This window comes from Peromyscus maniculatus, chromosome 9 (genome assembly GCF_049852395.1).
Source record: "Peromyscus maniculatus bairdii isolate BWxNUB_F1_BW_parent chromosome 9, HU_Pman_BW_mat_3.1, whole genome shotgun sequence".
Lineage (NCBI taxonomy): Eukaryota > Metazoa > Chordata > Mammalia > Rodentia > Cricetidae > Peromyscus > Peromyscus maniculatus.
Window position 1 is genome coordinate 47598309 of NC_134860.1, and position 22678 is coordinate 47620986.

General features: G+C 41.3%; 1 protein-coding gene across 6 annotated transcripts in view; it reads right to left on the reverse strand.

Annotated features, from left to right (window-relative positions):
* The window catches only part of Armh4 (armadillo like helical domain containing 4), a 105984-nt gene extending 90492 nt beyond the window's left edge, over nucleotides 1–15492 (reverse strand). For 2 of the 6 annotated variants that reach the window (XM_042284771.2, XM_076544903.1), the window contains exons 1-3: nucleotides 15388–15488; nucleotides 5007–6399; nucleotides 1073–1312 (exon numbers count right to left, since the gene is read on the reverse strand). In XM_042284771.2, the coding sequence (XP_042140705.2) occupies nucleotides 1073–1312; nucleotides 5007–6348 (1582 nt within the window). In that variant the 5' untranslated portion in view covers nucleotides 6349–6399; nucleotides 15388–15488. Of the gene's footprint in view, nucleotides 1–1072; nucleotides 1313–5006; nucleotides 6400–8648; nucleotides 8712–15147 lie in introns of all 6 variants that reach the window. The other 4 variants (XM_076544904.1, XM_076544907.1, XM_076544906.1 and 1 more) reach the window with 4 other exon arrangements.
* Nucleotides 15493–22678: the final 7186 nt, after the last annotated feature.

Below are 22678 nucleotides of genomic sequence, written 5' to 3' on the forward strand. Positions count from 1 at the left end.
GATGAGATGTGTTTCCAAAATGGAGTATGATACGATGGTCAGAACAACAACAACAACAAAAACAAAAAGCAAAAAACTACAGGACGCTTGGCAACCAGAACAGTAAGCAAAGCCTAAAATGCTAAGTTCCAAAGGATTTATCTCTAGTACAATATTATGTCTTCTAAAGTTAAAAACAGCAAAAAATATGAAATGTGTACTTGTAGTAGTAAGTATGGATACATGAAACCTGGAAGTGGTGTGCAGTGAAGGAGATTATGAAAACAGAATTGATAATCGTGGTTACCAGTCAGAAGAGAGACATTTAGGGTAAGGGTCATCAGATTCCATGAAGGTTATTGTCAAGACTCTAGAGTTGAGTTTTGTGTTGTTTTGTTTGTTTTGTTTTGGAAGGAGGATAATGAGGCAGAATTAGAAAGTATTTGTTATATTTTAAAAATATCTCAATGAATCTTTGCTTAGACAATGATGAAATAGATAAATGAAGAACTATATATATTTCTGAAATATATTTTCTTTCTCTCTCTGTCTCTCTGTTTCTCTGTCTCTGTCTGTCTCTTTCTCTATCTCTGTCTGTCTCTCTGTCTCTCTCTCACCCAAAAGATTCTGATAACCAGAGAGATGTCAAAACTTTATTGCCCTCAAGGGAGAGAGCAGGGCACCTGAGGGTCTATGATATAGAAAGCCCTTTTCATACATTACTTCTTTATCATATCCTAAATAGACTACTGGAAATAAACAGAGGCCTACAAAAAGAAGTTCAGCAGCTTATCTGAGGTCACAGTCTTCCACAGGGCCAAAGGTGGCTTTAAACCCAGGTCCTTACAATTTTTAAATTCCCAACCCTGGCTCTTAAGAGGGAGTCCTCAGGAGGTTTGGACTTGGCGACCAGGAGAGTCACCTAATCCTTTGAGGCTATAATGCATTTTTACAAGCAAAGAGAGTTGACCATCTCTCCAGGTAGGGAACACATGCAAGCTGGTGAAAGGCCAGGTGTCTCACTCATCCCAGTAACTCACAGTAAAGATTCACACTCCTCCTTTAAACACTGAACCCACACTCCCCTACTGACCTTCCATAGAAGAGGTCACTTCAAGAGGCAAAGGGACAACAGTGGTGGAGGCTGGAGTGGCCAGAGACTCCCATCTTCTGGGTAGCTCAGTGGCACCCACATCAGCAGACACAGGAGAGTGAGATGGCATGCCTTCTTCAGGCTCCCCACTGCCTCTGGGAACCTCAATGTTCTCTTGTGTCACCACGGGTATTATGGGGTCTGGTTCTTGAGTGGCCATAGTCATCTCTTGAGTGATGTCTTAAAAGGAGGGAAACATTTTTAAATAGACCAAATTCTAATACATTAAAGTCTCTATGAGGTCAATAAATTGAAAAAGGACAGATAACTCTTTCAGAGGCTGGAACAACAAAGACAACTTGGGAATCAAAGACCAGTAAACAAATGTTACTGTGGCTACTTGGGGGAGTTGTGGAGCAAACTAAGGCAGAAATAAAAAAAAGGAAATGTGAAAACAAACAAATAAACAAAAACTCTAGAATAAAACTGAAGCAAAATAGGAAGATGGCTAGCTGGGCTTCTCAGACATGCTTGAATATTGGTTGAATCAGTCTGCTAAGAAACAAACTATACAAAACTAAGTCACACTAAAATCTCTCCGAAGTATTTTTTCCATATCAATGTTCACATTTGCATATAAAAAGGGGAAAGAAAGTTGGCATTTTAAAACAAAACAAAACAAAAAAATAATGATTACACCAACCAGTGTTCACCTAGTTTCCAGGATAGACAGGCAGAGCAGTCAGGGTATGGTGTGCACTCTTACCCTCCCACATGTGTTAAAGGAGAAGGATCGTGATACCACCCATGGAATCCTGTCCCACAGTGGACAAGAATAATGATGACACAGCCAGTTTACTTGGGTCTGAATTTTGATTCAACCACTCTCTAGCTTTGTGACCTAAGCTAACTACTGATCATCTTTAGCCTTCAGTGTCCTTCACTATTAAATGAGAACAGTGTTTACCTACTGTTTTTTTCCTTCCTTCCTTCCTTCCTTCCTTCCTTCCTTCCTTCCTTCCTTCCTTCCTTCCTTCCTTCCTTCCTCCCTTCCTTCCCTCCCTCCCTCCTTCCTTCTCTTCTTCTTCTTCTTCTTCTTCTTCTTCTTCTTCTCCTTCTCTCTCTCTCTCTCTCTCTCTCTCTCTCTCTCTCTCTCTCTCTCTCTCTCTCCTTCCTTCTTTAATTTTTTTTTGAAACAGGTAAAGTCTTTCTATTCCAAACATGAAATATGGTACCTTGCACAATGTGGTCGTATTGTGTTCCCCAAAATATTGTGTACCTTAATAAACTTATCTGGGGTCAGAGAACAGAAAAGCCACTACTTAGGCAGTGATAGCACACGCCTTTAATCCTAGCATTCCAGAGGCAGAAATCCATCTGGGATCTCTGAGTTCAAGGCCACATTGGAAACAGCCAGGCATGGTGACTCATGCCTTTAATCCCAAGAAGCAAGCCTTTAATCCTAGGGAGTGATGGTAGAAAGCAGGAAGGTATATAAGGCGTGAGGACCAGAAACTAGAAGCATTTGGCTGGTTAAGCATGTGGCTGGTTAAGCATTTGGCTGGTTAAGCTTCAGGCTTTCGAGCAGCAGTTCAACTGAGACCCATTCCCGATGAGGACTCAGAGGCCTCCAGTCTGAGGAGACAAGACCAGCTGAGGATCCGGCGAGGTGAGATAGCTGTGGCTTGTTCTGTCTCTCTGACCTACCAGCGTTCACCCCAATAACTGGCCTCGGGTTTGATTTTATTAATAAGAACTTTTAAGATTCATGCCACAGCACAAAGTAGTTTTTCAATAGACATCTTTTTCTTAATTGTTTTACTTTTACGTATGTTGTTGTGCATGTGTCTGTACACACTAGTACAGGTGCCCATGGAGGCCAGAAGAGGATGCTGGGTTCCCTGGACCTGGAGTTACAGGTGAGCCCACCTGATGTGGGTGCTGGGAACCAAACTCGAGTCCTCTGCAAGAGCAATATGGGCTCTTAACCACTGAGCCTGTTCACAAAACAGTAGGTAAATGAGGCAATTATTACTGAGAGCATATTTGACCACCCAAATAGCCTGGATGTTATCAAATCTACTTTTCTTTTCAGTTTGCAACTGTAAAATCCAAAATATAACAATATAGACTTGCTGGTGTAATGTATCCTAGGGGCCATGTGATTTTATGTTCTAGAAACATAGGTGCTATGGACAATTGGAGCGAAATTATTATTTCATCCTATTTAACATCCTCATGCTTACATGAGCTCAACTCAATGTCTTTTTAAAAGCAGCTTATTCTGTGAGTGATGGTGCATGGCTTTATCTCAGCTTTTGAGAGGTAGAGGCATGTGACCCTCTACACTTTTGAAGCCACACACGGTTACATAGTAAAAAACTGTCCCCTCACAAAAAGTTTAAGTGGAACTTATAAAACATTTTCTGGAAGTATCTATGAAAATGTACACTTTATAGCCCTTTCAGTCTTCTAAAAATGAATTAGAAACTGGGCCCGGTAACACACAACTATAATCAGAGGAGTCAAGAGGGAGAGGCGAGAGAATCAGGCATTAAAGGCCAGCTTTGGTTTAGCAAGTGTGAGTCTGAGCAACTTGAGATAACTGTCTCAAAACAAACCAAACCAAACAAACAAAAACTAAAAACTCAAATAGGCATGTAAACTATTCCATCTTACTTTTGTTATTTATCAAATGATCACTTTTACCATTTTAATTAAATCTCAACAAGACTTTATAAGCCATATTACAAATCTGTTTTTTTTTCTTTTCATTAACAGGTTATTTGACTCAGGTCTTAAGATTTGCATATTCTAAAACAATTGGAAATGAATATATCCACTTTTTACATAGTCTTTCCTTCTGGATACTATTATGTGGCCAACTGCATAATAATAACAAAATCCATCAACAACCAATATTAAGGTTTCACCTTCTCATATTTTAAGATGAGGAGGTCAAGAAAAAGAAAATTCAGAATGAAGCCACTAGATAATTTATATTTTCTTTCCATAGTATTTCTAACCAATTTATTTTGGGGCAAATAAGGTCAGAGAACCAAAGTGGATAATAGCACAGGATAAATTTTACCTAATTATTTTTGGTGAGAAATATCAAAGGTGTGCATATATTTTGCAGTGAGGTATAAATATGTATCATACCTTGTTGTGAAACTAAAACATATACCTGCTTACTTTATATTTTCATATGTATTTATATATTTTCATAACCAAAGATTTGAAGAATATTCAGCTACATTGGTTTCAATGCTGTTGATATATTGACTGAGACATTTGTTTTTGGAAGCTGTTCTGCAGAGGTAGAATGTTCTAAAACATTCCTGGCCCCTAACCAGGAGATATCAGAAGTAACCCTCAGTCAAAACAACTCAAAATATCTTCAAACATTGCCAAGTATCCCAAGGAGGAGTGGGATGTGCAGGAAACTGTTTTTAGTTGAAGAGCTTGACATGTGCAAGGTTTGATTTTTTCATAGAGTAGATATGATTTATTTGAATACTCTGTCTTTGATTAAAACTTGAATAACTGTTTCTAAGTCGTCATTTAAAAATAAAACCAAAGGCTGACTTAGCAGGACACGTCTATAATCTCACTATGCAGGAGGTAGAGAGAGCAGGATAGTCTTATGTTTGAGGTCAACTGAACTACATGGTAAGTTTAAGGCTAAAACCAAAGTCAACAAACAAATTAACTAACTAACTAACCAGCCAGGCATGATGACACACATCTGCAGTCCTAGCAATTAGGGGCAAAGGTAGGAAAATAGTGAAGTCAAGGAATCCTTTCACGATCCCATCTCAAAAAATTGAAAAAATACATAACAATAAAAAATAAATCCAAATTAAAAGTTTTCAAATTGAAAAAAAGTTTGGGGGTATTTTTGTTGTTTCAGTTTTTTACTTTTCTCCCTTACCTTTTAGCACATTTCCTAGTGCCTGATGTGTCTCAGACTCATATTGAGAGGTAGAAACTGCATTCCTTGAGAAAAGCATAGTTCTGTCCTCCAGGGTGGATGCTGCGAAGCCTCGGGCACTTGGGAACAGGTTCACACTGGAAACCTCGGGGTCTTCTGTCAGACTTGTGGGAGTCGAGGAAATTTGATGGGTAAAGACTGGTGATCTCTCTTCCTCCAGTGCAATTATCAGGGCTGTCCCCAGGGGTCTTTCTCCTTCCGGCAGCCCTGGAGTCACCTTGTTAACCTCTGTGGAAGCAGGGCTCCCCTCAATCCCTTCATAGCTCTCAGGCATTCCGTGTGGTGGCTCTGTCATCACTTGAGTCTCTGCACTGTCTCCTGAATCTGGGGTGCTTGTCTGACTCACACTCTCAAACTTGGTGTCATCCCACTCATCACGTGGGACAGAAGAAACTGGGACAGCTGTGCTGACACTCACTGTGACCTTGAGGTCCCCCAGGAGACTGTCAGCTGTTGGATCAATATTTAAAATATCCTCAGGGGTTGCCACCAAGTGTGTGGTGACAGTGGTCTGGGCATTGTCAGCCGGCTTCTCTAAGGGCCTCTCTCCATCAGACTCTGTGTCTGCTGTGGAATCAGCACCAGGAAAGGCAGTGGTCCTCTTGGTTTCATCTGTTTTAAGTTCCTCAGTTCTTGGATTGGCAGTTAGCATTTCTTTGGTATTTATATAGGATGAAGGTGTATTTCCCAAGCTAACTGCTTCCTGACTTTCAGTTGCAAGCAACTGATTATCCACATACTTCAGGAAGTCACGTGTTACATCTGTGATCCCGTCTACAGTGGGCTGGGTGCTAGAACTGCTGTATGGTCCCTCCTGATGAGGACTAAGAGAAGTAGGTGATGAGACAGCAATGATTGACATGACCTTGGAAAGTCTGTGTTGAGGAGACATTCTTTCAAGCTGACTGGGACCATGCCTTTGTTCACTGGTTGAGACCACTGGCTCACTGGAAGAGTGAAGATCAGGGATCTTGAGAAGCCCAGCTCCTGGAAGGTGGTGTTCTTTGTTGACAGGGAATACTTTATCTAATTGCATCACTGATGATCCTGCAGACAGTACCATTGGAGCTTCAGAGGACATCAGCTGGGACATGGACTTTGGAGCAAAGGAGATGTTTTCCGGGTCACCTGTGTCCATCTTCTGAGACTGCTCTTTCTCCCCATAAGCATGTGCTACCTCCATCTTTTCTGCTTTGGGGAAAGCCAGGCATTGTGTGGCTAGGGGGAGGAAGAGAATGCGACAGAAAGCCACAGAGCTGTGCGTCAGAGTTGATCTGCTCATAGTGGACGAGACACACAAGCTGAAGGAGTTGACAGCCCCAGCAATTGAGTCCTGTAGAAAAGTAAAGCAGAGCACACTGTCAGGTGGGCATATTTGTAAGTGAGCTCCTTTAACTTAACCCAGAAGTACAGTGGTCTCCTTGACTTCCTCCCAGAGAAGGGAGGCAGGAGACGCTTGTTCTATTTCTCTGTCCCCTTGAGACGTGGATAACCCAGTTTGCTTTTCCTTTCTGAATTCTGCAGCTGACTTAACTTAGAGCTCCCTGGGAAATGGTACACACAATGACTGTAGAAACAGCACCATGTCTAGGAGATGGAAAGAAAATGTTACAAACACATTTAAAGATCTTCTGTGTTTCTGTGGTCTGCATGCTGGTGTCCCTAAAATTCATGAGACTTAATCATAAGGATGGTGTGGGAGATGAGGCTTTTAGAAAATTCGGTCATGAAGACAGAGCACTGACGAAGGAGACCAGGGCCGCTGTGAAAAAGCCCTCAGACTCCACTTCCCCTCTTGTCTATCATGGGAGGCTCATCAGTACTCAGCTTCTGGGAACCAGGCCCTAACCAGATACCACATCTGCTACTGCCCTTAGCTTGGACTTCAAGAGTCCAGACATGTAAGAGCTGAATTTAAGGGCTCTTGTTGTTCTTCTACTGTAACTGGAGTTGTATACAGTTCCCTTTTCTCTCCCCTCCCAACCCCCAGCTATGGTATCTTGCTACAGTGGTCAAAATAGAAAATATGTTTTAAAATTCGATAAATATCAAAACGTACTGAAAACCAATTATTGTCATGAGTTTAAAAAGGCATGTGATTCATTTTTTAGCCAAAATATACTTTGTAAATGTTCAAACTCTTTGCAACAACAAGAAAAAATATATGCAAAATTTTCATGTTTCAAAATTTTAGAATAAGAAAAGATACTTAGGCAATGTGAACATTTGTTATTTTTAAAATGTTAAATTTTCACTTCTTGCTAGTTAACTCTGGTTTATAGTAATTAGATTTTTTTATAGTCTTCAAACTACTCACATTCTCATTACAGCTAACCCTCCAATTATATATTAAAATAGTTCACCACCCCACAATTTAAAAGTTTGCATTTAATGCACTATCCATTGTGCTATGTATAGCTTTTTGATTTCACATTATTGAAAATTTCCCAAATCCTGATCCCCAGCACAATAAGAAAAGATTGTCTAAGATTCTGTAAGTTTTCTAGAAGATTCAATCCAGAAATTAAAATACAAAAATCACATCCTCATCCTTATGAAGTTTACATTTCTGCTTTTGTTCAAGTGCACTCAACTAATCTGCCTAGATTATGCACATAACTTGAGGCTGTAAAATACAGAAACACACAATTTCATGAGATGTTCTTCCCTGAAGGATAACAAGCTTTCACACGTTATCCCATTTTGTCTTTTATTGTTGTTTTGTTATTTGAGCCAGGGTTTCTCTGTGTAACAGCCCTGGGTGTCCTGGAACTCACTTTGTAAACCAGACTGGCCTTGAACTCACAGAGATTCGCCTGCATCTGCCTCTCAAGTGCTGGGACTAAAGGCGTGCGCCATCATGCCTGGCTCCCATTTAGTCTTAAAGGTCCTTTTACCACAGAAAAAGAGAAAGTCAGCTTCTTGAAGCATGATTTGACGGCTGAAGAACAAAAGAAAACTGGATTTTTTTTTTTTTTTAATGTGTGGAAAGGAATCCACAGATTGAAGCTGAGGCTGCAAACACCAGTACCACCCAGGGAACCATCGGTGAGCTGATCTTCCTGGGAAACCTTGAGTCAGAAGAGCTCAGATGAACAGCATCCAAATCCCCAATGTATAGAAATGGATAAAGCAATAGGCATTTGCCATGCCAGAGCCACTGCATTTCTAGAATGGTGAGCCACACTGAATTTTGACTCCACGGGCTTCTGGGAAATACAGGAAGAGAACCCAGCCGTGAGCTGTCACAGTGCCATGTTCAGAGAGGAACTGTGTCATCCAAGATCATATAGTCAGCAGCTAAAGGAAGCTGAGGCCAGAGAGACTAGGAGAAACTAGGAGATCTCGTCTATCTCTTCAAGTCACCCCACCCCACCAAGACCCTTAGTCAAATGGATACCATTTAAATGGCAAGAATTGGAACAATCTTAACTAAATATTAAGTTATCTCTACATAGCATCATTTTAAAAAGAGAAAATTTGGAGAAGACATTTGATTAAAAAAAAAGAAAAAGAAATAACACATGCCAATGCATACCAACATTTGAGATATCACTCTATTTTAGATGTGCCAGAAAATACCTTATTCCATCGTCAGGTGACATGTGCCTATAGGTGTTTGCCCTGATGTCTCACTTTTCCTTCCTTGAAAGAAAGACAAATGAAAACTGTGAATCAAAAGTGTCCATGGGCAATGAGTCCACACCTTTGGATTTCTGTGGTCTCAGACAAACTGAACTAGGGAACTCTATCGGTATTGAAATAGACCAAAACGCCTTGATAATAACTACAGAAGTTTCTGGTTTGTTTCAGATCTGCTCAGGAAGATATCCATTCTTTTTCCATTTGCTAAAACCATACTAAACATACTAGAGGATGGAAGGGGCGATCTAGGGGCTGGGCCTACAGCTCAGTGACAGAATGCTTACTTAGCAGGCACAAGGCCATAAGTTCATAAAAAGATAGGTCTAAAAGCTTGGTCTAGATGATGCTATGCTTCTGGATAAAATCCAGAGTAGCCCAAAACATCAAGGGCTGTAACAGAGTTTAGAGGGGCATGGACTAGCATTAGGAAATGATTTCTGAATTTACTTATCTTGTTAAAAGCTGAATAAAAAGCTTCAGCTCCTCCTTTGACGAAACAGGGAATTAACAAAACACACTTTGAGAATCCTTACTTCTGTGAGCGTATACTCATGTGTTGTTACCATGAAGCAAACAAAACAAAACAACAAAAACTAAGAATGTTTCTGCCATCTCAGCATGCTCCCTTCAGGGAGTGGAGGTACCCACACATGCGAATAGTACTGTACATTTGATTGTGGTCCTACGAGCTGAGAGGAGAATTTTATGGACAAATTAGATTTGAGTGGAAAGGGGAAAAATGTAAAGGTTTAACTAGCCTCAGCTTTCCAAGATAGAATTCTCCTTTAGGGTCTTATATCCTTCTGCATCTAGAGTTCTAAATGTCTGTGTGCAGGGAAACCTGCCTCAGCTCTAAAGGCTGTTGCTTCTGTGATTAAGTGCTGGCCACCTGCTTTCTAAATCCAATTACAGCAGAGAAAGTGGGGGTGAGCCACAAGCCTTCTGTGTGTCTGTGTGCTGAGGCCAGATGCTCCTTTTCTCCACTAGTGAACCTTAGGAGAAACATCTGAACCTTAGGAGAAAGTGAAAGGATGGCCTGTAGGAATGGCAGCAGCAAGCAGTCTGCCACTCAGAGAAATTAATAGATGATTTCAGATCCCTTCATCTTCCAGGACCAGTGCAGGTCCTATTACCCCTCTTAGGAGTTGGCATTAGACAATGGGAAGTGCATGACATTAGGAAATATGAATGAAGGAGTGACCACAGTCAGGCTGATGATAATATCCTTAGCCCCACAGAAACCATGAAGCCATATTTTGTGGTCTCTGGCCTTTTCTTTGATCTCTCTACACTCTACCCACTATGTGGCTAAGTGCCCAGGAGAGAGGAAATGCTGAGCAAATACTGTCTGAAAAGCCTCAATTGTCTTTAGGCTACTCTGCTGGGAGAAGGGAAAAGGGGATATTTCACTGTGTGTGAGCATCTGCGTCTCGCATTAAATTGTCTCAGTCATCAGAACACTTAAGGAACAACAAGAAGGAATGCTCCTCTACTGTTCATCCCGCGCCTCTGGGTGCTTTCCTTGCTGTGTCTCCCAATGCCGGTTAGTTCTGACAGACTAATCAAACTCCTAACAAGAAGCAGATATTAGCTCCACCCAGCTTAGAAAGCATTTCTTAGGGAGCTAATCGGTATCACTTTGTCTGTCACTCCCCATCAAGCTCCCTAATGGCTTGGCTGTCCTCTAAGTAATTTGCTGCATTTCTGCCACTGGTGGGTGAGCAGATAAGCTGTTCTGTCAAGCACTATCTTTTACAGTCTTGAAGAGACACAGTCCAGGATCTCCTTCTTTGTCCAGTCTGGGCATGATCAAGCCTAAGTAACAGTGAAAAGTGGTATTAAAAAGCAAACAAAGAGAAAACTGTAGCCTTAGACTAAAACATTAGGTTTTCTACACACTTATGTGATCAGTGTTTCCAAATGGGATGAAGAGCATTATTGCTTCAGTGTGTTACCAAAACAAAGACATGACAGGAAGACCAGAATGCTAAACATTTTCATTATGACCAAACTCAAAGGATAAATTGAATTTCATGTCTATTATAAAAGGACCGTGAACACTGTCTTAAGAGTACCGAAGACACAGGTAAGCTGTGACAAGTGGCTGATAGTCACAGAAATGTTGTGAAAAGCTGAGGAGGAATGGAGAGGGGAAAAAAATCACTGCTCTTAGATTTCCTTTGACTACTGGGATGATGGGATTGTAGTGAAGCAGCAGCCTTTTGTGGGTCTGCTCTTTCTCCTTTCTATCCAAAGGGACGCTTGAGCTTTCAAGCAAGGAGGACGGATCCTGTAGTGACTGCTACAAAATATTCATTTGCAACTCAAGCTGACATATAGCCTTCAAGTAACAGATGGGGGTCTTTCCCTGTCTTTTAAAGCCCAGTAGCTACGCAGGTCTGTCTCAGACACAACTGTTTTTCTCACCCAACTTTCAGTATCATCATCAATGTTTCTCTTATAAATGCCAGAGTCCCAACTTCTGTGACTCTGTCCTTCATTGTCCCTCTTGGAATTGTTGCTTCCTAACTGGATCATTCTTATAATTGCCTTCTAATTGGTGACTCTGTCTAGACTCTCTCCTTTGTAATTCATTATAGACCACCCAGGTGGCTTGTTCTTGAGGATAAAACAACAGTGATCAATCAAGAGTGCCTAGTGCTTGGGTAATGCTTTGTGCCAACTTTCGTTAAGTGCATGATGGAAATGTGCCTCATCTAATCCCGCCTAGTGAGGTAGGTGCTACCATGATCCTGGTTATCTTTTGGATGAGAAAACTACATGCTTACAGAGGATAATTAACTTCTTTCAGTGGTAGCATGCAGTTTTGTTTGATCTTTTGGAGTCTTTTGGACTTCAAGGTTCTTACTTTTACCACTCGGCGTCTCTGCCTTTCCAAGACACAGAATGTAACGTTTCCAAATGTACAACCACACAGCTGCACATCTCCTATCCAAATCCCACACCAGGGCCCAGTAAATCCCCACCTTTAGGCAGATACAGCTCCCTCTTGAATGCTTTACTCATGAGCTTTCCTATGGATTTTGTTTCTACCATACTAGACCTGACACTTGCTCTGCCCTGTTCCCTCATCAAGCCCTGACCATGCTTCTGACAGGTAACTGCTGCCCAAAGAACCCCCCTGTCCCATTCTCTGGCCATTTTTTCTCAGCTTCTTTACCCATATTATCTTCCCTGTAAGTTTTCTCACTCCGAACAAGACTACTCTTCTGCACTGGTCTTTATTGTCTACAGTATTTAATAATGCCAAGTAGATGGAGGAGGTAGTCAACAAATAACTGAGGGTAGGGAGTCAATGTAAAAATCACTTAAGAACAAGGAAAAGAGTATGCAGTGTCTGTTTTGTATCAGTTTGAATAGCACTCAGTCTCTCCTTATATGATTGACCACGTGGTCACTTTAGGCTGATTTTTCAATGTAACATTTTCACAGTACCAACAAATTGTGTTATCAATTACACTATATTTTACCTTTAGAGAGTTTCTCTCTCTTTCTTTCCCTCTCTTTCCCTCTCTCTCTCTCTCTCTCTCTCTCTCTCTCTCTCTCTCTCTCTCTCACACACACACACACACACACACAGAGAGAGAGAGAGAGAGAGAGAGAGAGAGGTAACAAGCCTCAGAGCATCAAGTCATCTTGTTTCTCAATTACCCTCTCACCATTTAGAAATCTAATTAGTAGTTCTCTGATTGATGAAGGAAAAAATCCTTCTTTGTAGGTCTCTCTTCATTTTGTGCTTTTCTTGATTCTCATTGATCCATTTGTCATTGTTTTATCTTGTCTTGTTCTAAGTATCAAGGTTCTCCTTGTCAATACTATTTTATTAGTCAACTCTGGACCTATTAATCTAGCCATAGCTCTTGGCATTAAGGCACCCCATTACAGATTCAATGTAATATTGGCAACTGTCACTGGTCTCTAAAACAAGGTCTAAGAATTGGGCTGGATCCATCCTTTACTGTAAATTAAAGAGTTAGAATGACAAATGATCCTTTCAGCAGTCTGTTCCATCACAGTGGAATGACAGAAAATAAAGTAGCTATAAGAAGAACTTTTCCCCCCAAGAGCTGCAGCATCCCAGGCCAGCGCTGACTGAGAAGAGGGTGAGTGGGCAAGTCAACTACAAGCAAAGTGCCCTCTCCACCCTGCAGACCACAAATGAGTTCTTCATCTTGCTCCCTTCCCAAGCTTTAGTCTATTTCATGATGCAAACAAACTAAATATCCATGTTTCTCAATTGCAGAATATCATCCTATCCTTAGAAAGAGAAGCTGGCCTTGGAGATTAGAACATAACCTTCAAGTTCCAGCCGAACCTTGGAAAAAATCTCCACAACAAAATTACCACATGGAAAAATGAAAATAAGGAGACTCCTGCTTAGCCATCATCATCACCACCAGAAGCATCATCATAAGCATTCTATTTTCTTCAAACAGTGGAGGACAGACAAGAACCAAATGACAAAACACATGAAGGCAGTTTGGACAAACTTAAACATCATGCAATGTAAGACATGTCAATACAGTTCCAATGTACAAGTCCCTCAAACTGCAAAGATGGGACAATTTGCAGTATCTACAGAATCAGTCAATTGTGGACTACTTGTTCTTCACCTAACTTCCCTTTTCAGATTTTCAGTGCAGAATCCTTTCCTGAGCAGTTCCCTTCGGCAAGCAGTTGCTTCCGTATCAGACAGTTCTTTTCAATGACCCAATTTGACACTTTATTTCTGTCCTTTGGGATTCACAAACCTCATTCACTTGGCAAGATCTCTGAGCACTAGTTGGCCTTTACCGGAAAGCCGAAAGAAATTTCACAGAGTTTTCTCATTGTCAATAAGTAAACGCAATATGGAAAAATTGGCTGACCACACATATCTTAACTGAAAAAAATTGAGTTTTCATCTTAGAGAATAAACCCTGACTACGTTCGAAGGGCTTCTTCACCTATGTTAGAACAAACAAAATTCAATTAACAAGAATGCAATGCAATGCACGATGTATGATGGCCCATGCCTTTAGTCACATCACTGGAGAGGCAGAGGCTGAGTTCCAGGACAGCCTCATCTTTACATCTAGGTCTAGGCCAGCTGGGGCTACACAGTGAACAGGGATTAACAAGTTTATTTTATCATAGAAGATGAGCTCATCTTCCTCATTTTTATTCTGAACGTACACTTAGCATAAAAATACTTCTATAGTGACAAATTACCAGACAGTCCAGAAGGAAACACCCACAGTATGTAGTCAGAAGCTTTGCTTGAAAACAAAGGCGAATCCACATTTCCCTAATTGGCTCTGTTGCTGTAGCTGCCTGAGACTTAGTGAGCCTTGGGAGTTTTGCAATCAATATTAAGGCTGGTCATAAGCGTGTGGTTCATTATTACAGTCTATGTAACAAATTCAACTTTATCCATAAGAGCAAATCAGTCCAGCTTTAATCTCTACTCTGAACAATGGAACCAGTGTTCTGACACTGTGAAACCTCCCTCCCGGGACTCTGAGTCTTTCTGAATGATGCTGCTAAGGATTTGCTGGCAGTACAGAAGATGCTTAGCCGAGGGAGACCCACAGGAGCTCAATAGATGACTTGTGATCAAGGAAAAACACAAAAAGAAGGGGGAGCCATGCAATTTCTGAGCACGTGTATTGGTCCTCAGTGAAGAGCTCTTTCAGAACTCTGTGGGTGGTTTGTGAAACTTGCCTTAACTCTCCTTAAGTTTCAAAGGAAAACTTCCAAAGGGAAGACATTGGAGGCACTTGAAGCAGCCTTCTTTGGTATCTTCCGCAAGAGATCTGCATTTTAATTTGGTACCCGAGTTTTCTTTCTAAGTAAAGAAAAGAACGTCTCGTCTCGTTTAGGAGACCTCCAAATTCTTGCGAGTCCTATTTTGGCTGCTCTCTTGCTCAGCCAGTTTTATCTTCTAGGTGATTATCATCTACACTGGCTGAACTCTTTCAGTGTCCAGGATGCACACACAGCATCTCAGCACCTCAGGACAATGCCTAGGTGCCACGCTGGAGTACCAAGTGCAGCAAAGCCTTTTCCCAGCCTAACCTTCTTTCTAATTAGGTGACCTTCCCAAGAAGCGTCCTCCATCTGTTCTGAGGGACCCAGGAAGTGCAAGAAGGCTTCAGACATCCCTGCATTAATCATTCAAATGTTTGTTTTTGGTAAAGTAGCAGGACCCATTTTGGAGGCCGCTGCAGCCCCCAATCTCTCCTCCATTGCTAGGTTTCAAGTGTCACAGGGACCCTGTGATCCATGCTTTTGTAAGGAGTGACTCGCAGTCTTGAGGAACTTCTTTTCCACACGGTGGAAATGCGAGAGTGGGTAGGGCAAAAGGAGCAAAGCCCACACAAAAGCAGCCAGCCTGGAAGCTCTGCCCGCACCGAGGCCGCTCCCGGGGACTGACCTGCAAGTCTGGGGTGGAACAAGTAATGCTGGAAGTCCTCCCAGGCCTGCAAGATTCGCCCAGTGCTCACAGAGCTGTCCCTGTTCAGTCGGCGCCTGGGTACCGCGTTCCTGTGAGGGCTCAGGGCGCTCCACCGCCTCCCGCGGGGCTGCCCCACTCACAGATCGACCCTGTACCGCCCTGGAATCCCGCTCCACCCTTGCCTCTCGCCAGGTCTGCAGAAGCCAGGCTTGTCCTCACCTGTGAGCATTCAGTATAGCTGAGCGAGGAGGACAGCGGCAGCGCCGGTGCTAGGCATCCCTGCCTCGACCTACGTAGGGGCCGCCCACACTCCCTGGGCTGTCTGGGATGCCAGAGGGAGGGCGCTTGGCTTTATTGTTTATTCATAAGGCTGAGGCTGAGGCTAGGGATTGGGCAGCGGGTAGGTATGCCCGCCCCGGGGCAATGACAGGCGAAGCCTTAGCGCCACGCCCCTACAGCTTCCACCAGGGCAACTCCACTCCCACAAGCAGCTGGATCAGGGTGGTACCCTGTGCCTGGGACACCACAGGAGACCCTGCCCCCACCTGCCCCTCTTCACATCCTGGGCTTCTGAGGCAGCTTTTTCTGTACCTTCAAAGAGGACACGGAATCACTCTTTCAATCCCAGCAGGAATTTCTCTGGTGCCTTGTAAACAAGGGGCATTCAGTCCCCTGCTGCAGAGTGGTCCCTTTGGGAACAGAGGGCAGCTTAGTGGATCCTCTAAGGTATCTCTTAAAGGAACTCTGAAAGAAATGCTTCTTTCCTATCACTCAAGGAGGAAATAAGAGTGACTAAAGAGTACAGGTTACTGACTCTTGGCTCCTTTTCACACAAAGCAAGGTACCACGTAAGTTGCAGAACAACCTGCCTGAGAGCTCTAAAAAGTGCTATGGATCCTTTGAAGTTGAAGGTTCAGGAGTGAAGTTGATTCAATGACTTAAGGCACGGATGGCCATGTCTGCCATCCTTGAGCCTCTCAGGGACTCAGTTTCTCCTTTTCATTCTCCTAATTGTGAAGACAGAGAAGTGTCTGGAATCTGGGGTTTAGAACAGGTCACAAAGCACTTTCCCTCATTTCTGAGTCATGTGAACTCCCTTCCTCATGATGGCCATTTTAGTCACAGTGGTGTGTGTGTGTGTGTGTGTGTGTGTGTGTGTGTGTGTGTGTGTATGCAAGTGTACCTGTGGGTGTGTAAATATGCATGAATTTGTACATGTACACACACCAACAGCTTTACCAAATAAGGCAACAAGCTCAGGAAATAATTTGGGGAACTTGGGGGTTGATATATTCAGCAATCCTTTATTTAGATAATTCTCAGTTAAAATTTGAATTTCAGATAAACTGTATATAAATTCTAAATTTAATATGCCTCGGTTATCTAATGGGAAATAACTAATTAAAAATTAATATGAGATCTGGAGAGAAAGTTCAGAGGCTACGATCACATGCTGCTCTACTAGAGGACCACAGTTCAATTCCCAGCAACCACAAACACTTCGCAACCCACTGTAAGTTCAGATCCAGGAAATCCAGCTCCTTCTTGTGGCCTATGTGAGCATCAGGAATTCAAGTTGTGTGAAGACATACATTATTCAGTCAAAACACCCATACATGTGAAATAAAGCGTTGTTGAAGTTAGTATTAATAAAAATAGTATCCCCTATTCAACATTTAGGCCACACTATGCTGAAATTACATGGGGTTTATCAGAAATGCAAATATCACTAGATCTGTCAGTACTGGGCAATTACTTGGTTCTAGCTGGTTAAACATGTTTTGAGTCCCAAGAGAATTAGTTAGAGTACCCAACTTCAAAAGCAAAACAAACAGTGATCATACAAATGCTAATAATCATAGAAAAAGTTTTAAAAGTAAAAACTTGGTGTGTAGAGTGACACTATCATGAAAATGAACAGAAAGGGACTGGAGAGATGACTCAGCAGTTACAGACACTGGCTGCTCTTCCAGAGGACCTGTGCTTGATGCCCAACACCCAAAAATGGAAAGCTCACAACCATCTTTAACTCAGGTATGTCAGAATCCACTGCCCTCTACTGGCCTCATTGGGCAATGCATGCATGTAGTATACAGTCATCTGTCTATGCAGGCATAAAAATTAATTAAATAAAATCTATTTGAAAGGAGTAGAAGTAATTCAGAATATATCAACTCTTTAATATGATCCTCAGGTGTTGGCAGAAGGGGCCAGAATCTCTTCTGGGGGTTGTTGGTCTTCTTGACAGAAGAAGTTTAAAGGGAAAATCTGGGCACATCAAAAAAGCAGAAAGCAAACAGTATCGAGGCCTTTCTTTCCTTAGGACTGTTATTGAAAGAGGCCCCAAACTGTTCTCCCCCATGGCAGTTTTTGTCTTCAAAACGTAGGCAATGTTCCAGCCCTTACGTATCACCAAGGAGGAAATACTTAACATTAGTATTACTGTATTTAACCTTATAACCACCAAAGAGATGCTCCATGTAGCCTGGAAGTTAGGATGCATCTAAGATAGAAACAGTGACAGCTAGCTGTATTTTCTGTCCTCAGTTTACTCTTAGCTGTGTGTCCAACAAGGAAGAAACCATGACATGTATTGATGTCAGTTTGCATTCTGGCACACCGAGTGTCATATACCACTACAGAAGAACTATGTGCTTGCTCTCATTGGTTCACTCTTGCCTCTGCGGCCACCTTGAAACCACTGTGAGGATCCGTTTTATCCTCACAATTAGTTACAAGCATCCTGTGGATCTTTATCATTTGCCAAAGGCAAATCCTGATTTATTTTTAATCTAGCTTGACCAGCCAGCACGTGAAAATGAGTAACAAGGAGCTTGGGGATTTTATACTGCTTGAAATCTGTCCCTTCTTTGATAATTTAAAATATGAGGGTATACTGACCACACTGCTCCTGCCACTCTTCTCACAGGAAGCTGGAAACAGTGTGCCTAACCACCTGAGCTCTGTGTGGGAGAACTGCTATTCTGCACCCCTGGAGCTGTTTGTAGAGATCTGTTCCTAGCAGACATCCTGATACACACAGAAATTGCACCTCTGGTCTTGCAAACACATGATCAAGAAGTTTTGAGAAATAACTGGCAGAACTTACAGAGCCTTAGTGCTACTCTTGAAGGAGGATGCTTTTATTAAGTCTGGTTGATTTTCATTTGAAATGAAACCCACAGCAAGGATTTGAGGCACTGGGACAAAATGAAAGGTTAAAAGGCATGTGTGGAAACATACCCACCCAAGGCTGCATTTACTTGGTTCTCCTCAGACCCCTTCAGATTTTATTCTTATTGGAGGTGTAGCCATGGAGTGAGGGAGAAGAAGGAGCAGGTTGGGTATATAAGTCTTTGCTCTGAAAGGTTGTCTTTTCTTCTGGGCAATCCTAAAATTGAGTCAACATGAGTCCTGCAGTTCCTTCCAAATCTTTCTTCCCTGACCATTTGATTCATTCTCCAGTTGGAATTTCCTGGTTGCTTTTGGCATTTTAAGTTGAACTTCTGAGGATTGGTCTTCGATATGGAGTAATATTTCAAGGAATATGCTACTGACTCTGAATATTCAATGGAATTTATGGTTTGTGAGGATGATAATAGTATAAAATGGTTAGAATACATTTTGTGATTTCTGTTGTTTTCTTGCATCCCAAACTCTTTGAAACATTTGGCAGGACCAATCTTAAACTACTTCACTGAAGGTAAACTTACAAAGGGTCTCTGGTGTACAGTTTATCTGTAAGATGAGTTGGTGGAGTAAAATCTGTAATAAAATGGTTTCCCTTAACATGCATTGGAGTGATAAATTTTAATATACAGCATTTGCTTTTAACTTTGAAATATAATGGTTTGCTTTATTTATATACCTACATTATTTAACATTTATCCTGAAATCACACAGATGAATCCTCTGGCTTCTCTAGCCTACCCCCCCCCAAAAAAAATCTCTTATAAGTGAAGGAACTAAATATTGCATGACCTACAGCATCTGTTTTAAACATGTACTGTTTCACCTCTTATTCACTGTTTGTTGATTTTAGAGCCTGAGCTCCCTGATTCAACTGTAATAAATGGAATTTTGACCTTTGTCTTGAAAAGACAAGAGAAGAATGTAGAGGACTGGGGCGGATGCAGAGTGAAGCAAATGTCTAAACCTGTGCCATACTTTAGAGGAATTCTTTAAAGATGAAGTCTGAGGCAGAAACATTTTCAAAACAGAGATCCTTTTTATTTTACAGCATGTCCTTTGTGAAGTGGGTTGTAAAAATTCCTTTTAAAAGTCTTAATCTTCAAAGAATCATGTCTTTCATGGAATAGATCCTTTCATTCCATACTAATATTGGAAACTATGTTCAAAATGGTGTCCACGACATATCTTTCATCTTATGACCTTTCATTCTTGTCTCTTTAAAAACAAAATCAATGAACCTCAGAGTTAATAGTTTAAACATTGAATGTGCAATGTTTATTAGTGAATTAAGTTCATACCTGCTGCTTCCCCCCGCCGGCCCCCAAGGAACTTCTACCCTTCTGAAGAGTATAAGTGAAGAGATTATTTACCAAGAGAAGCAAAACTCAGGACCAATAAACTCCCGTGTTTCTCTCTTTTTCTAAGATAGGTTCTTTCTTTGTCGCCCAGATATGTTTGTCTGAAATGCACAATACTCTTGCTTCAGCCTCTCAAGTGTTGACATGGCAGATATAGGGTACTAGGTCCTGCTCAAAAGAAGCTCTTTTCAAAGGATATCTGGGACACAGAAATAGAACAGCAGGAAGGTCAAGTATTCTCTTGTTGAGTTGTGGACTTGTGATGAAACAGCAGTAGCTTTCTCAGTAAGAGAGCTATGAAGACAGTTACAAACACAGAGAGACTCTCAAAGAGGTCTACTAAGAGTGGTTTGTTGTTTTTTGTTAGTTTTTGCTTTTGTCTGCCTTCCAACAAACAAGGTATTTTAGTTGTCAACTTGACTACATTGGAACTAACTAAAACCCCAAAATTGCTGACCACACCTGTGAGGAAATTTTTGTTAGTTAAATCATTTGAAGTGGGAAGATCCACTTCTACCTTGGATCTTTGAGGTGGGAAGACACGGCTTTAATCCAGGTCTTGTGAGGTGGGGAGATCAGCCTGTAGTCTGGGCCACACATGCTTCCAGAAGCTTATATAAATGTCATGGAAGAAGGGAGCATCTCTTTGCACATTTGCTCTTGCCCTTGCCAGCATATCCATTCCTTCACTGGAATTACAGCCTACTTCTTCAGGATTACAGCATATACCCAAGGCCAGCTGAGACATTCAGCCTTGTGGACATAAAACTATGTGGTTCTTAGACCTTGCATTCACAGGTAGCCATCAACTGGATTAACTAGACCACAGCCTGAAAGTAATTCTAATAAATCCTCTATCTGTGTATACAGAGAGATTCATTCTATAAATTTTGTTAATCTAGAAAATCCTGACTAATAGAACTGCTCATGTTGCTTTTAAAGAATAACATGTTAACACAAAGCTCAATATATCCAAGAGTCCAAGAGGACATTCCACCCACAGGAGGTTGGCTGTGTAAGCATAGTCTGAGAAAGCCAAGCATCTGTGAACATTCTCATAATCTCCTGCTGCTTTTAATCGAAATGATATCAAAAATGTAAACATCTGTTTATCAAGATTTCAATGCAGAATGGAATCCTAACTTAGAGAACTGAGAAAGAAAGAACCGTGGAGGTCAGCATGAGCTACAAAGGGAGACAGTGACCTCATAAACAGAAGGAGTGAGTGGAAGTGGGAGGGAAGGAGAGAGGAGGATAGAAGAAAGAAGGGAAAGGGAGGGAAGGGGAAGAAAGTTAAAGATTGGTGTCATAAAAAGGTTTATTTTTTTTCCATGTAGCTCAAAATTCTTTCAATTCCTATCCTTAAAATTTTGGAAAATTGTATAAGTAAATACAATTATACTTTGTTGTCTTCCCTGAGTACTAGGAAATGTACAGGGCACCATGCCACATGAGTTAAGCTGCTTTTCAACACTGAATTTAGCTCCATAATCAGTCAATCAACAAGTGTTTTTAGGACGTGAAGAACCTAAGTATTGTAATGTAAGGGTATGCTTAGAGAACTTGAATTGATTTGAGAAGTAAAGGTTACTTATTAATAAACATTACTACTACTATACAACATCAAATTTCCCATCTTGTTCTTCAGTGGTCTCTAAGTGGCATTTCATTTCATCTTCTCTCTTCATACTAGCTCAGAGAAGAACCATCTAATGAAGTCTGGGTGGAATGTTAATGTCTTATTACAGTATAAGTGCCTGGAGCTGCCTTCACCCTAGAAAACAGCCCTTTGAAGGAAGCCTCTGTGCTTTAAATAGTCTCACATCTCTCACAACACCTACAACAGCACCCTGACAGCTGCTGTCCAAAAAAGGGTTTTATGGCTAATTTTGTCCAGCAGCTCATGACAAAAGAGGTATGGAGTGCTTTAGTGCACATATTTTTACAAATGAAATTTGAATTGAATTCTACTGGCAGGTAAAGGAAAGTGTGGGCAGTCTCAGCATGACGATGTATCTTAATCCCTTACAAAGGATGATCAACTCAGGTGTAATTTGCTCTGACGCTTGGGGTTTCATTCATTTTTTTCTTTACATCCTATGAAAAGAGGTTGGTTCATGCATATGTGTGGTGTCTGAAACCAGAGAACCAAGCCGTCTGTTGTTTTAATTCCCTTTCTGACCACAAGTCTGCCATCTTCTTTATTGGTGAAAATCATGTTTGTTTAAAGAGTAGCTGTGCATGAACAAGAAATGCTACATGAATAAGACTTTTTAAAAAGAGAGTGGGGAGAAGAAAAGAAGAAAAGAAAGCATTGCTTTAAGCTGAGTCCAGAATTCAAACAACTATGCAGGCTCAAATCTTTTGAAATACCCAGAGCAATGGTTTTGTTTCATTTGTTCTTTCTGAAGACCTAAAACATAAAATAGACATAAAACATTTACTTCACAGAGTCAGATCAAAGCAATTCATCTCTAATTTGTTTACAAAAAATAATGTCAAGTGGTGAAGGGGACGTCCTTGGAATCAGCATGATTGAAAGCATGTTCCATACTGAGAAAATTATTTACTTTGGGACCTGCCTAACTCAGTAGGCACACACAAAAGGCCAAGTAAATTTGTCCCCAGAAGAGTCCCAGCAAAGATAAATGGAGTGGTCATGTGACAATCTTTCCTTCCTCTCTCTTCTTGCTTTTAGGAGTTTTCTGTGAGTGGGATTCAGGTGGTGACATAGTTTCTTTCCTTCTCTTGTAAAAGGCACTTTAAGGCACTCACCATTGTTGATTCTGCTCAGCTTATGACACTCTTCCCAGCTGTCCTTCTCCTAGGAACAAGCATATTTCACTCACATCAGGTTCTCTTCAGTTCATAAAACAAAACAACACACAAACAACAATTTCAGCCAACTTCTCTCTCTTGTTCCTCTCCATTTTCCTTTTGGTTCTGTTTCTCTGATTCCT